The sequence below is a fragment of the Vidua chalybeata genome, chromosome 3 (assembly GCF_026979565.1).
Source record: "Vidua chalybeata isolate OUT-0048 chromosome 3, bVidCha1 merged haplotype, whole genome shotgun sequence".
Classification (NCBI taxonomy): domain Eukaryota; kingdom Metazoa; phylum Chordata; class Aves; order Passeriformes; family Viduidae; genus Vidua; species Vidua chalybeata.
The window spans coordinates 89,150,687-89,166,839 of record NC_071532.1 but is presented as its reverse complement, the minus strand read 5'-3'; the positions used below and the strand labels follow the sequence as shown (position 1 = coordinate 89,166,839).

The 16,153-nt window shown below is 37.6% G+C and overlaps 1 protein-coding gene across 2 annotated transcripts in view; it reads right to left on the bottom strand.

Annotated features, from left to right (window-relative positions):
- Window positions 1-16,153, bottom strand: part of BMP5 (bone morphogenetic protein 5) — a 54,120-nt gene that overhangs the window by 3,897 nt on the left and 34,070 nt on the right. The window contains exons 4-6 of one of the 2 annotated variants that reach the window (XM_053938486.1): window positions 9,796-9,993; window positions 2,076-2,152; window positions 71-181 (exon numbers count right to left, since the gene is read on the bottom strand). In XM_053938486.1, coding sequence (XP_053794461.1) covers window positions 71-181; window positions 2,076-2,152; window positions 9,796-9,993 — 386 coding nt within the window. The remainder of the gene's footprint in view (window positions 1-70; window positions 182-2,075; window positions 2,153-9,795; window positions 9,994-16,153) is intronic. The other variant, XM_053938487.1, reaches the window with a different exon arrangement.

The window sequence follows — 16,153 nt, the reverse complement described above, 5'->3', positions numbered from 1 at the left end:
CAGAAGAGTCAGACTCTGAGCAAAGACACAATCTACAGCATAGGCAACTATAACACAGTCAGAGGCATACCAGAGTCTGAACAATGGCATGGTTTGTTGCATTCATGTGGGCATTGAGGGGAAAAGAACACTCTCCGTCACAGTAAAACGCAGCGTAGCCCTCCGGTGCAATAATCCAATCCTAAAACAACAACAAATAAATCCACTCATTATATTTTCTCACTCAGGGAATTTATAACTATATCAAACTAAGACTTGCTCAATGACAAAATGAACTTCAGAAGGTGTCATATGAAAGGAATGGGGTATTTTTTAAAAAAAGTACTTGCTTTGTTCATGCAAAATTGAGATGAAAATTACTGAAACCTAAAAATCTGTACTGAATACCAACTAATGAGGCTATAAGGGAGATTAAAGATTAAAATATATTTGCAGAATACTTTTCCTTCCAGACTAAAAGTTTTGAGCATTTCTTGATGCAACAAAAGTAATCAATATGCATTCTCTTCCTTCAGCATAGTCAATACTGTTAACTGTATTACAGTGTGAGACTGAGCGATGCTAGTGATTACCTGTTGGCATGCCAATGAATCATACATTTTCAGTATTTCAAGCAACACAGCATGGGCAAAAGACCACAAGAGGGCAAATATTTTAAAATGTTAATAAAAGCTGTGTGTTTAGTTTGCTGAATTCCTCCTCTGCCAGGTAATGGAGGTGCTGCAGGAAGGGCAGAGAGGATCAGGTACCTACTTCTTGGGATTTGTATCTTTTTTTTTGTATCTTATTTCACTCTGTGTTTCACTGATCAAATATTGTACAGTGTAGCTCTGGCTTTCCAGCGGAAACTTTTAATTCTTACAGTAGCCTTTGTGTTAAAAAATTTATTTTTTCTTTGACTACTATGGCCACTATGGCCACTGATCTGAGAGCCTAGCACATCTTGGAGCATACCAGAATCTACTGTTAAAAAAAAAAAAAAAAAAAAAAAACACAAAACACAAAAAAAAAAAAAAAAAAAAAAAAAAAAAAAAAAAAAAACCCAGAAAAACCTGTTGATATCTGAAAAAAAACACCCTGTAATCAAGAGACAATGGCTTACTTGTTCAGTAGCCTGAGTTCAATACCACAAGCCTGCTCTGTGGCCCTGGACAGGGTAATTATGCTTTGCAGACTTGGGAAAACAGCCTCTGCCTACTTCTTCAGGCTGCTGTGGGGATAAATATACTACAAAACATCAGATAGGATAATGAGGCCATATGAGAATCTGAGCTAGATACAGGATGAGCTGGCACTAAAGAGATAGCATACTTTTGCTCCTCATAGACTTGTTCTGCTCCTGGAGAGTTGTTTTAAAATAATTCAGCGAAATGTGAAATGCACAGGCACCTATCCCTGGGTTCTTAGGTATATATGCAATAGTTAGAGGTTACTGAAGGCCTTCTTGTTCTTTATAGAGAGTTCCTTGCTTTCTGGAAAAAGCCCTAGATTGATCTCTATTTTCTTTTCCCATAATGCCCTGCCTCTGACTTGATGACCATTTACTGTAGGTATATATAGTTTTTTGTTGTTGTTGTTGTTGTTACTGTGGTGAGTTTTCCTCAGAAATTATATAAAATTAGCTATGGTATCATAAAGATCACTGAGCAATGATCCAAGATTTATTTCCCTAAGGACCCTACCCCAGTGAAATCTCTATGACCTGTAGCAGACAGCACTGAACAAGGGGGATTTAAATCTGAACTAGTGAAAATTTAAAACATTTCATTACGTGATGTGGGGATTTTGGTTTCATTTAGTGCAGATTCACTCAACTCTTGAGCAGCAGTTTAAATGTATCTTTATGTGAATGAATCCAAATCATAAAGCCACAAGCTAATGTATGCAATATCTTTGAGAGAAGAGTTATAGTGGTAGCAATACTGATAAGGATTTGTTGCAAAATGTATTTAAAGAATCTGTCTCTCATCACTGTAAAACCAATTTCCATAAAGAAAAGAGAGTGTAAATAATGGGGGACTTTAAAATAGATTGTCCCAGTTCGAACTGTTAGGAAAGAGCATTTATAATCTTACCTGCCATCCTAAGTCTCGGAAACTCACATAAAGTTCATGTTTCTTACACGCTTGCTTTTGCTCGCTTGTGTTATAATCTACAGGAAGTAAATAACATTAATAAATTATTTGGAAGTATTACTAGAACTGACAAGCTTTAGCTATTTTTGAGGTCCTTACCAAGCTGTACAAAGGAAAGGAAAACCATACTGTCATTTATATTCCTAGGGTTAGTTGTAAAGGCAATGTAAAACTGGAAATACAGAATCAGCACAGTCAGACTGATACAATTTCTGTACACTGGCAAAATAATGCATACAGGATTAGGGGAAACAGGTTTACAAGATGTCTATTTGCTGGCTAGCTGGGTAGCACCTCTGATAATATCCATACAGGTAATCAAAGAGGACAAGTGAGAGTCTGATCCAAAATATCAGGGAAATCTTCTGTAGGTTGGCCCAATTTTAATTGCCAGGTAAAGAAAGTAACCCAGTTCAAAAGATGAATTACCAACAATAAAATTGTCCTGAAACAAGGAGATTTCAAAAAGTCTCTTAGTTAAACACATAGTGGCACATGTTGTACTTAATTTTTACCATATATTCTGGAAATATTCACCACTTGATGATCTTTAGTTGCTAGTAAACAAGTAGTCTAACAGGTGCTTTTTAAAGGACTGAAAGAGCTCTGTCAGAAATGTGTCAGAATAGAAGGACACCCAGAACCGTTCATACATGCTTCTCCATGACAACCTTGCTCCTGGAGAAATTCTAGTACTTGTTCCTTACTGATCCTAAGTAACAGGAAAGGAAGGGAACAGGGTCATGCCTTCATCACATTAGCCCCCAAAGTAGGTTTGTACAGCTATTCATGTGATGCCATAAATGAGGCGTGTGACAGAGCAGGGAATACAGACCGTCTCCTCTGTTTCCAATTCAAGAATGCTTAAGATAACATTTTTTGAACCAAAATAAACATTCTGGGAAAAAAAAATCACAAAAAAAAATTCACAACAACAACAAGAAAAAGCAAACAAACAAAACTCCACAAAACCCTAACAAGGAAGGCATGGAAAAATAAAACAAATCTTTCTGTTTCAGAAAAAGAATTTTTAGATATTTTTTTTTTACATTATAAGACTTGAGACTGAAATGGGAAGTTCTCTGAAAAATTTCAGGATAATTAAGATTCAGAGAGAAACTCCTTTTTCATATAAAATGAAAGAAACTTCTACAGTCTCTGAACTAATCTGCATAGTTCTTCACATCCTTGCAGAAAACTCTTCCAAATATATGGCCTGGAGGAGTTTTTTCTACAAATTTGTCAAGTGCTTCTTGTCAGCTGTCCAGACCTCTGTCACCATTGCTTCTCTGGGTTCTTTTCAGGTTCTCTGTGTCTTGCCAAAGATGTGATGGCCACAACCAAATACAGTATAAAATAAGGTTAAATAGTTATTCCAGGCTTGTTTTCTAGTAGTATTACCCAGAATAGGAGTTTTGCAGTAATATCACATGTCAAGTAATCAGCTTCCAAACTTTTTTAAAATATATTCCTGCTCATCAGCCTTAGGAGTCTGTTGTAGTTATACAAATAAATGAATAAAGAACAGATTGGGGATGAGGATGTTGATGAGAACTGCAGCATGATGGGGCTGCTGCAGCCGTGGTAATGTAAAGGTTCTGAGGGATGGCATCAACAACAGCATTGCAACCTGTTGCAAGTCAAGCAAATATGGCACAAATCCACTGTGGTTGTCTAGGAAAATCTTGACTGAATTCAAATTCAAATAGGAAGCAAAAGTAATGTGCAAGTGGGATGAACTATACAGAAATAATATAAACATGTTGCCTGGGAAAACATAAGAAAAATACAGCTTTGTTGTTCAGTAGAGCAAGGACTCAGAACAGGTTAATGTAGTCAGTGACTTCTTTGCCTTGCTTTTTACTGGCAATATTTACCCTCAGGAGTCCCAAGTCCCTGACCCTAGTGGCTGAAACTCTACCCACAGTAAAAGAGATAGAGTTAGGAATCAGTTCAGCAGTTTGAAGATACATGAATCCATGTGAGCAGAACAAATGAATTTCAGGGTGGGGAATGAGCTGACCAACACTGCAAAGTCACTTCCTGCCCTTTTTGAGCATTCATACCCCAAAAGACATTTCCAATGATTCAAAATGGAAAATGCCACACCCATCTGCAGGAAGGCAAATCAGCTTAACCTCAGTTTCTGAGAAGTCTTTGGAACAAATTCTTATGGAAACTGTCCAGGCACACAAAGAACAAAGAAGGTGCTTTGGGAAGAGTAAGCATGAATTTACTAGTTCAAACTGTGCCTAACCAACCTGACTGTTTTCTGTGATGATCTGACTAGCTTTGTGGGCTTTTGAAGAGCTCTGGGTGTTGATCCCTTTGCTTTTAAGAAGGTTTCGGATATGGTCTCCCATAGTATTCCTTGAGTCAAATTGGTCAAACCAATCGATAACTTTGATAGGTAAGAATATAATGGATGGAAACTTGTCTAGGCTGCTGGGCCCAAACAGTTGGGATCAGTGGTACAGAGTCCACCTGGCAGCTGGTTACAAGGGAGGTCATTAAAGGATCAGTACTGGTATTAGCACCCTTTTTAGCAGCTTGGACAATAGAACAGAATGTGTTCTCTGGAAGTTCACAGAGGATATGAGATCTGGGAGGAGTGCTCCATCATCCAAATTACCAATAAAAGTTTGGACTGAACCAGATCCAGAAGAGACTCGACAAGACGTCATTCAAAATACACAGACAATTTTTTTCTCTTACTGGCAACATGCTCTTTGAATAGGCTTTTTCTTTATTTTTTAAACAGGCTATGTACCTGCTTTCTATTAAATACACATGGGCCCACTATGACTCCCAAAACTGTGTCAAAAAGCTGTCCACAAGACACAAATATGTCCATTTGCAATACTAAATAAGCATCAGGGATGTTAAGCTAGGCTTTCTAAGTTATGATACCTCAAATCCTCATAGTTTTTAAAGACAAACACTGTGTTCTTTCCTATGATATTTTCCTAGCCCTTCAATGACAGTCACTGAATGATCTCCACATGCAGCTGGTTATGTCCTGCCATCTCAGATACTCTCAGCTGTCCCAGGGCATGCGGGGTCAAAATATACACCCACTTCCCATGGGATATCTATGTCCTTTTGGAGTAGCAAGTGGAAGCAAGACAGGATGCCCTAAGACATCACAATTTTTCAAAAATCCATATGCCTTTAATACAAACAAAATCCCTGAGTCATACCTTGTGCTGAGTTGTATGTAATATTCTAATGTGTTTTGCATGCACTCCAGAAATAAAATGAAGGTAGATGAAAGTAAAGGAACTTTTAAAAAATGGATCTGTGTTCACTGATCACTCTTCACACAGATCTATATATTCATTTTCACTAACATCAGTGCTCACAGGAGGTGAATATCGAGCTTTTCTGTCTCAGCTATTAGAGGGAATTTAAAACTCATACATATAGAATACAAGTCACTTTGCAAAAAACTGTGACTGAAAAATGTGGAAAATATGCACATGAGAAAGTCAGGAAAGCCACAATATGGTTTTTAGTAGCCCCCAAGCAGGCAAACAAATGAAAGCTGAAGATTGTGGTTTTGCCAGCTTTCTCTGCAGTGACATTTTCATATTCAAGAATATGTACAGAAGTTTTAGGGACAGGATGTAGCAGAAGTTTCTACACTTAAAGGTGAAAATCTGAATAATACATATGTAAGTGATTGCACAGATGTCATCATTGTTGTGATACTCTGAGCCATTTGAATATAGGTTCAAATGATGTGTGGTCACACCAGCATACCTGATAAAATGGCCAGCATGTACAGTCTGTAAGCCATCTAACCCATTCACCTACGAAGAAAGTGAGACTCACGAAAGTCTGAATTCCTTCCCTAAATTCTACCTTTCATGTAGGACAAATGTTGTGTGTAATATAACATTTTATGCAAGTATCAAATGTGACATTTATAATAAGATCTGGTGCTAAGGATTCAATTTCACACACTGTAGCTTCAAAGCCCATATGCTTATTCTGTCAAGAATCAAAACCATAGGCTATTGTGATTGAGAAAACACTGTTCCTCAGTGGAATCTAAACCCCTACATAGCAGAAAAAGCTGTAGAAGGAGGTCAATAAAATATATGTATAAGAAATTTAATGAGATTTTTTTTTTTCAGGGGAAATAATGTATAATCATGAAAACATGCTTATACATACTATTACAAAATACTGTATTTTGAATCAGTTTGTGTAACACCAATCAATAGCATACACAAAATGTAGCCTTAAGTATTGTTTTCTGGTTTTATCTCCATATGAACAAAAAATATGTAGCTTTGTTTTTTAGTTTCCTGGTGTCAGTCACTATTCAGTATTTAAATGTGGCTATTCTCTAATGCCCAGTTACAGTTACTCTTTATAGACAATGTTAAAGAAATTTAAATTTAGCCAGCTTTTTTTTAGGGGAGAGTTATGTGACATACTTTGTAAACAACCTGCCTGGTATTGGTTTGGTTTGAGGATTTTAACTTTTTTTCTTCTATCTATAGTTTGTCAAAAATAAAACTGGGTAAATAAAGAAGTGTTTAATCCTCTGTGCATAGCAGGCAGGTAGAGCCTGAATGCTAAGCTTAATTCTGTCTGTCTTTACACTGCATTGACGTCATCTCCTCTTGAAGTTCTTAGCAACACAGGGATGATGATCCCAAGTCTGTCAATAATTTCCCAGGTATTATAATAATCAATACATAAGATTTTATTCTCTTCATACTGAGGTTGTGTATATGACAGAATCACAGAATATTAGTTGGAAGTGACCTTAAAGATCATCTACTTCCAACTCCCCTACCAGGGGCAGGGGGTCCCCTCAGTTTCCACTAGACCAGGACTCTTCCCACATAAACCATCCTATGATTTTGTGAAACTCCATGAATAATTTTAAAAAAATGTCTTCCCTTTGAAAGGGAAGAGCTGGGTTGTCCAGTGGAGCTTTCCCTTTTGACATGCTGAGAACACAGTAAAGCTAATTGCTGAAATCCAAGAACTTAAAAAGTAAGAAGGAAAAAAAAAGAAGGCAAAATACAAAATGCAAGAGGCAAAAGAGAGATGAAAAAAAGCAAGAGCAAGGGGAAACAAGAGAAAACAAAAGAGAAAGAAAAAAGAAAAGGGGGGGGGGAAGTAAAAGAAAATGAAGAAGAAGGAAGCAAGGAGGAAGTGAAGACATGATTGTGGTAAAGTTGAGACTGATGTATATAGAGAGAAGTATTAGGAGCCTGTCATTTATGAATCACAACATACCTATCTGGGTCTGGCTACATTACCTCTGGCTATGTAAGCAAAAGCTTAGAAACAAAAGACCTACATGACACAATAATCTTTGCTGGTCACTGTGTCAAATGTCTTGCATCAAGGAGTGAATAATGATTGAATATAGTCTATTGACTATATTCCATGAGAAAGATGATTGGCAAAATTCTTTGGTTTTTTTTCCCAAAAACTTTTATGTTTTAATTTGAAGATGTTAATTTTATTTTTGAAGTTCTGCTCATTACTGAAGCTGTAGAGAGGTTGGACAATTAGCCTGCTCCACAAACCCAAATGGATACAGTATATCCCCCAGATCCTGGGGCCGGAAAAGAGAAGAAAAAGAGCATAGCTTTTCTCTGATAGTAGGCTCTCCACATGGAGGGATTATATTCTGAAAAGACTCAGAGATCAGAGAAATAAAAATGTGTCCTCTTCTCTGTGTCTTTTTCGCACACTGGTGACATGGATAGAACCTTCAGCATGCTCATCCACAGCATTTCATGAGTATTGTTGCAGTAGTTATTAAAAGACATCTGGATCATCCATAGTGGGAAAAGTCCAGTGAACAATCATTAATGACACCCACACAAAAGAAGTTTGTTTATTTGTGACATGGGGGTTGTTGAGGCAAACTGCAAGGCAGGAGCAGGGAATGTGGTTTGCTGTACCTTCAAGCATTTTTGCCTCAGAGGACGCTGCTATGGGAATCTGTGGTCACTTACCTACCTTCAGTTTTGCCATCTTTTCCAGTCTGCCTATATCTTAACAGCCTCCCTCTCCAGGCCTCTGATTTTGATGCAAGTGCATGTGCAGTTGCTTCTTAACCTGATCTTGTTTTAACGGTATGCTTTTCTTGAATTGCAATCTCTTTTGAAAGAGATCTGCCATGGATCAACATATGTAGTGATGTACTCTATGCTTATGTAAACCTTAAAGAGATTAGGAGAAAATTTGTTTCATAATGCACATTTCACTAGAGATGTTCTGATTTTTCTTGTTTTACAACCAGTCTGGAGCACAACTGAATGCAGAGACAAGGCTGAAAAGTATTTTGAGACTTACAGACAGCTCTCCCTGAGGTAATTCTTATGTCAATGCAATGTGATAAGGTTGTGTTTTCCCAGGGTAAACCAGCAAGGAGCTTGTGTTCAGCTTTCCTGCTATAATCAACAAAGCTTAAGAAATCTGTTCAGTTCTCACTTTTTCATGCTCTAAATACATAGGATTCAGTCCAAAACAGTGATATTTATATTTAGGTATCTCGTGTGTACCATATACCTAGGTGATTATCCCTTCACCAAAAATAATGTGATTCTCAAAATTAGCAGACTTTCCAGGGAATATGAAAAATTATTTAAATAATTTCTTTGATTTCTTTAGCAACTCAACGGTAATTTTGGTTGTTATGGTAAAATTATCCTTCTGCAAATGGTCTGGGAAAGGCTTTTTCATTGCATTAGAATAGTTTATAGCCTGCCTCTGTCAAGGTTCTGAGACAGATATAAGTAATGCATATTGCTTATAACACTTCTCAAATAGGTGAGCCCCACCCCAAGGCAAAATTCCTCCTGCAAAATACTGATTTGCTTACTTGTAGTCATCCATGGGATTTAAGAACAGCACTTTATGTTAAGGTTTTGATATGCTGTTATTAAATCTGCGATGCTTCTAGAAAGAAACACTTTCACATCCTTTTCCCAAAAAGTGGAAATGTTTGTTCAGGCGTGAGAATATTTACAAAGCGACTTTGTGCCTTCAGCTGAAAGGATTGTTTCAGGAAAAACTGAAGTAAAATTTATTCCAGGCTCTAAAGCAATTAAGAACATTTTCACGTGCATTATTGTCAGTACCTTTCAGGTAAGGGGCCAAATTCACTCCGTAGAGAAATATATTTTATATTTCTATCGTTACCTGTCAGCTGATCTGAACTCCTAAACAGTTGACAATTTTTCAGATTGGTTAAGCTTCCTCATTTCCAGTATTGAGACTTTTGTGTTACATCTTGCCTTCTTCAGCTGAGAGGCAGTTTTGCTGAAGCTTCCTAGACAAGTAGTAGGGGTACAATAATTTTCTTTACCTCTACTTTTTACTTATGCATAGCAAAGATATCATCCAGTTGCATACTGTGTAGTTTAGTTTCAAGCTCAGACACAGCCTTTCTTAAACTGCTGGGTCATTTCACCCTCCTGGGGTCCATGATGCATGTAATTGATCTGATTTACAGAAGGTAACATAACAAAACAGGGCCAACATAACAAAAGAGGAATGCAAACACTGTTTCTGACAGTTCAGCCAGTGAGCTGCATCTTTTTGAGCTGTTGTGACTGCCTTGCATTTCAGCAGGTGCCCATACCTCCTATAAAAATACTAGTAAATCATAGCTCCATCTTACCCCCAACACTTGGCATCCTAGAGGACTCCTGTTGACTACTGGATTTGTTGCGGTTCTGATTTTTCCTTTTATTGTTGGCTGCTCGGACAGAACGGAAAAGCACTTCACTTGCCTTGAAGAATGCAACCATGAATGGTTGCTTTGACTGAGGCCCATGTCTTCCAACCAGGCCAGCAGATTTAACATTGATACTTCGACCTAAAAGCAATGGAAATTGCAAGTTAAAAGGTGAACTTCTGCCCCTCACAAAACCATAGCAGAAGTTCAACTGTTGGCTGAATCATAGCAAGGAATTTGCTGCACTCCTGAATTCATATGATTAGGAATCTATCCACATTTTGTTGAACAAAACTTAAAAAGACAAAAAATCTCAACAATTTGCAAAAGTTTCAACAGCTTTACAGATACGATTTTTATTGCATAAAATTGCAGTCTCTGTGTGCTATATATCTTATTCATTAACATTCAGAGATGTTTTAATTCAGTCTCATGCATGCATCTATAGAACTGAAAAATAAATGAGCCCCATTAAATCTATTTCCTATAGAAAGAATAATGTAACGTGGTCTTCTAATTTTGCATCGCTTCAGTGGGACATGGAATTTTATATCCCCAAAGCAAACCAGTAGCAAATAGAAGTGTAGATAATAAATATAATTCTGCTTTAAAAATAAATATTGTGCAATGTTACTTAAACTGATGCTCATTCACCAGTAAAGGTAGGAAGCCATTCAGTTGTTCAAGAGAAGAGAGTTTGAAATATGCGTATTATTGACTCTGGTTCTGTTCCCAGGGGATGTGCATATTTCTTTAAAATATTTGTTCAGTCAGGACTGTGTAGTAACCTCACTATATTATGTGGTCTAAACCTCACTGAAAGAAAGGAAAGCAAAACAAGTCACTGAAACTGCATCAGTGACATTTTAGCAAATAAACCCTCACTCTTAACAGAATTTATTTTGGCAGCATAAACACTTTTGTGCGTACGTGTATTATGCAGAGCCCTTCAACCGTCAGAAAATGAGACAGTGTCATGTGAAGCTGTGCAGCTGTGCAGGGTGGGGACACAGAGGTCCTTTAAACGGGAGGGTACGGGCACTGGCACCGCGCGCCGGGCGGCACCGGGGTGCCTCGGGATTCTTCTAAACCCGCTGGAAAATTTGTTACGTGGACAACGAAGGAGCATCTGCCTCACAAATGTATAATGCTGTTAACTCAATCACCCTGAAAAAGAGCTTGAAAACAAGTATAGGAGTAAACATTATAGAAATAAGCATATAGGTTTCCTTTTCAAACACAAACTCACAGTGGCTGCACGCCAGAGTCTATATTTCTTAAAAAAACTCTATCACTGGCGTAAATGAAAGAGGCAGTTTGATTTGTGGTTAAAGTAGTTTCCATTCTACTTCCACTGTAACAAATGTATTAATTCAGCTCAGACTTCCTCCTTCTGGCAGCCCTTTTGCAGTAAAAAGAGAAATTAGAAGTTCCAGCCAAATACCATACCTTGAACTGACCCACTTCAATACATAAACACTTTTACAACATGTTTATTCAGGTGTAGCACTTTAAATTGGTTTAAGATGTTTCCAGTGACAGAGAGCCCAGCAAAGGCAAGAGAAGAACTGAGAAAGTTAGCAGTTATGGAGCAGAGTAATTGGCAACATATTCTGAACAATTTTGATAATTACTTTTTTGACTGCAATGGAAAAATATATTTGTTGAAGCTTCTGATTTCATTTTAAATGCTTTTTTAGTCTTGTGTTTCTTTAATTCTTCTTTTCATGTGTTTGAGTTACTATTAAATAATTCAGTAACATTAATTTCTATATGTTCCAATCTTCAGTTGCAAGTCAGATATGAAAAACTGTACATGCTATTCTCTATTCATAACAACATGGACAAGCTAGCTTCTCACCACAAAGTTCCACATTTCCCTTCATTTCTAGAGGGAATATTTTTACTATTTTTCTTTACTTTTCAGTCCAATGAGTTTCAGAATTTTAATTTTATCTGTAAAATATTAATGCTTTACTGGTGGACATTTTGAGAATACTATTAGATTTATATATTGAGAACTGTAAAGGTGTGTGAAGCTTTTCTGAATTTAAATTTAGGTTCCTTGAATTTACAATGGTGGATATTGTGTGCGAAGCAAAATATCCTTCAAACCAATGTGAACTCCCTTTAAAATAACTTTTAATATTATTAAGTTTCCTCTGGGTTTCCTTTAGACTTCAGCAATGAGATGGCTATTAAGATTCCACAAGTTAAGGCTTACTTGGTTATCCAGGGTATAGAGATATACTGTAAAAAATTAATCCTGTAACCCACAGCCTTTTTACACAGAGAAACAGCTTATATGACTATATTCCTTTATGTGCTTGATCTTCTAAGCAGCCAGCATGAGATTTTAGGATTCATTTGTTCAATTCATGAATGGTGTATGCACTGGATCTGCTTCTTGTGCAGAGGAAAACTTTTATTGACTTCTGTGGGTACATCGTTAAACTTTTCTCTCTCAGTTTATCATATACCTTAGCTTAACTGCAACTTTCAGAAGATGAAGCAATCAAAATATACACTGCCCTTGAGACGCTATATTTCTTCTGAGGAGGATCTCTGAACTGTTTGGTTTAGAAATTCAAACTACATATGTTGTCTCCATTTTAGGTTGCTTTTTTCCAAAAGAAAGTTTGCATTAACAGGACTTCTATTATCGTTTATTTAAAAAAAAAAAAAAAAAGAGAAAAAAAGAAAGAAAAAAAGAAAAATAAAGGTGTACATGGGGGATATTTGCCTTCAGTCTAAGAAGCATTGGCCCTTCTTGAACAGGAGGTATTTCAAAGCATTCTGCCTCTGAAAAGCATCAAGCTTTCTGCCACAGCAGTAGCTCCACTGTGTGTGCCATGGTCTTGTTGGGTAGTCCTTATTTTTGTTTGTAGTGTCAATTTCAGAATGCATTAAAAAAAAATTTGCTCTATCCTGAATTTCCCCTTGTAGCATTCATTTTTGTAAGTGGTTTCAATCTATCATTTCCTGTAAACATTTAGAAAACTCTTGGCTTCAATGACAACTGAAAAACCAGGTCTCTTGGGCATGCAGTTGTTCCATACTGTGGCATTAAAGCAATACTTTCTAAAGTCAGCTGAATGACTCAGGCTGACCTGCCTAACTACACCCGGAGCTTCAGCCAGATGAAACTCGTAAAACCAAAACAGCTTGTCTTTCTGCTTCTCTTGACCATCTCTGAACAATGTTGCCAAGCATTCTGAAAAATGGGCTCCATTCTGTCCTTCCATCAAATCTTTAATTCTGAGGATTTCAAAGATTTTTTTCAGATTGCAGAAGAAAAGAAGAAAGTGCAGGTAACCAGCAGTCCACTAGTGCCTGCTCTACTGAACTTAGACACTGCAATTGCCCCTGCACCTAGGAAAAACCCCAAAAACACAATAGATGGATTTACTCTGTGCAGAGATAGTCCAAAGCCCTTGTATTCTTCACATTCTGGCATGCACTGCTCAAAACTGCTCTGACGATTAATTATCTCCTCTACACACTGGAAAGTATATTTGGAGACTAAGACTTATTTAAAGCATTATGTTTCAAATTTGCTGAACTCCTTAGTCCTTATTCATAGGATTCTGAGTCTTTGGCAAGATGCATTTGTTTGACTTGGCATTTAAACTTCTTTTTGGCTTTTATACTATTTGATAGTAAAGTGCCCTTAGCAGTTTGCTTAAAATCTTGCATGGAAGTTTGGGTTTGACTGACTGAACTGAATGAATATTAATTGCCTTTTCACATTCTCTCCCCTAATAATAAAGGAATCGCTGCTGCAAAAATAACTGTGAAGTTCAGCTTACAAAAAGGTCCTATCTCAACAATCCCAACAATTTTGTGTTTTTTGTTTTTTCACCCACAAAATAGGAACTGCACTCGGGTTGATAACTGCAGAGCTATTTGCTGTGTCACTCTGTCTGCTTCAGTGCTGTCACACGCAGTCGTATCATACAATTCTTTTTGTGAACTCATCGAGTTCCATCTTAAAAGTTCATTTCCCCTCCAGCTGCTCCAAATGGAAATGCAAGAGCCCTTCAAAATTTCAATAGTAATCTGTCTTGCAGTCTTGACCTGGAGACACATCCTTGTTTTTCATAACATTCAGAAAGCTGACTTTTCCTGAGACTGCCAGTGTGGATGCCAGTGACAGTAAGATCTGTGCCTTGGCTTTATCTCCTCAGACAGTATATATTTTAAGTAAAATATTGATCAGACACTTATTTTGCAAGAGCTTTCAGTCATTATGCATCCTAGCCAGTTTTACACTGGCAACACAGCACAATGAGTAATTCCAAAATCCATTATTTTGTCCTGAGTCATCAGCCTGCACCAAACCACTCATTTTGTTATGAAAAACAAGAACTTATTTACTTTCAAAAGTGTTCAAGAATTCACAAAACACATTTTACAGATTAACCACTACTGCTAGGTCACAGTAGCTGGTAATAATTTTGCATATTTGTACTTAGAAATGAAAAATTTAGTGATTCTGCAAATTCATTTCAACACAGTTTGCTGAAAAAAAAGAATTCCAATGCCACACCTATGGTTTCATTCTTTTGGGAAGTGACATCTGAAATGAGGAAAGGCCTTTTGAAGAAATATCCTGCGCATCCAAGGTCCAATAACATTTAATATTTGAGCAAAAAACTGCCCATAGGCTCTAACTATGAAAGCTCACACAGTAGTTTTCAAAATTAGAGAGAAACTTTCATGGTTTCTCATGCCCAAACAGCACTATTGAGAGCAATGGGACTTGAAACAAAAGAATTGAAGTGGAGTTTGGCTACCTGAGCTTATTTTTAAAAAGACAAGAGGAAAGCTAATAACACCAATGTGATGGTCCGTGTATGACACATCCTCAACACTCCAACTCTAAAGTATTTTTACTGTCTCTGTTGTATTATCTACATAAACTGTTGCTCGAACTTTTCCTTTGGTGGACACATTTATCTATAACAACATAAAATATGCTTTTGACACATGCTTTTTGTGTTTTATTAACTCTTCTTCTCCCTGAAGGCTTTAAGAAATTCTGCCAAATGGGTGGTCTTGGATGCTCTGCTCTGCCTTTCCTAGGCTTCACAGGTTTAGTCAAGACTAGATTCATCTTTTGTTTGCCAAATCTTACATTTAGTTGCTTTTACCCCGTCCATTTGAAGGACTTTAGAGTATTTTTTTGTGTTAATTTTGGTATTCATAAAGCTCTTGAAGAAAGCACTTGGAACACATAAGGAACTCTGATACGCTGTATAATATGGCAGCACCACATATGCTTACACAAAAAATCAGATATAATTATACACAAAAATGGTCTGTAAGTACTTGATTTATCCTTCCAAGTTAATGCACTTAAACTGTGAGTGGCTTGTGGGAGTCCTGGGGCTTTTCTGCACCATTTAAAAATGTGTTCAGGAAGACAATAAAACAAAGAGAGATTAGATTAATTGGTCATCCACCAAAGAATAAAATGGATAAAAGCTTTCTGAATGGAATAGAACACAAATGCTATTATCTCTAAACTAATGGTGTTGAGAAGCAGCGGTATCCTTCATCTGTCTGGGGAGCAGGGTGTGGGGTGATTTGCACAGCTGTACGGCAAGAACCAGTATGCACCAGTGGTGGTAGGAGAAGGGGTGGGAGCCCGTTTCACCCCCCTTCTTGGCCCTTCTGCTTAAAGTGAGTGTGCCCTTACTAACAAAGGGTGTGGTCGCTTGCTACAAGCCGACACAATGCCCACCCTGTTTGTGACCCAGCTGGAAACGGTGGTTTCACCCATCTCAGCAAAACAGAGTGCTGGAACTGGATCATCCTCTCTGCTCAGGATGGCAGTGTGCTCCTGGTGCATTTACATCCTGTGCCAGCTCCACCACAGAGTCAACAGAACCTCAAGGCAGCGCTGCAGCACTGGGACCTTTACCATGGGGACAGCTGTCATGGGATCACCCTGTTTTGGAGACTGAGAGACTCATCCCTCCAGCTTGTTTCACACCACAGTGTATTCCTGAGCATGTTTAATTTAAAACTAGTGCAATTTTGGCCAAAGCCAGCTCTGAACCAGAAATGAATGTAGCTGTACTTAGGCAGTGCTTGAGCCCAAGCTAATAAAACCTGCTGAGGGGCAGGATGTATTAGCTCGGGTTCAGTGCTGTGCTAACATGGCTATATGGCTTCCAGATGGCCCAGAATTTAGTCAGAGCTATTGCCTGCCAAAGCCCATGTATATATATATCAATATAAATACATATTTCCTAAGTCCCCCCACTATAAGGACAGCAATGAAGGTGACATTGCT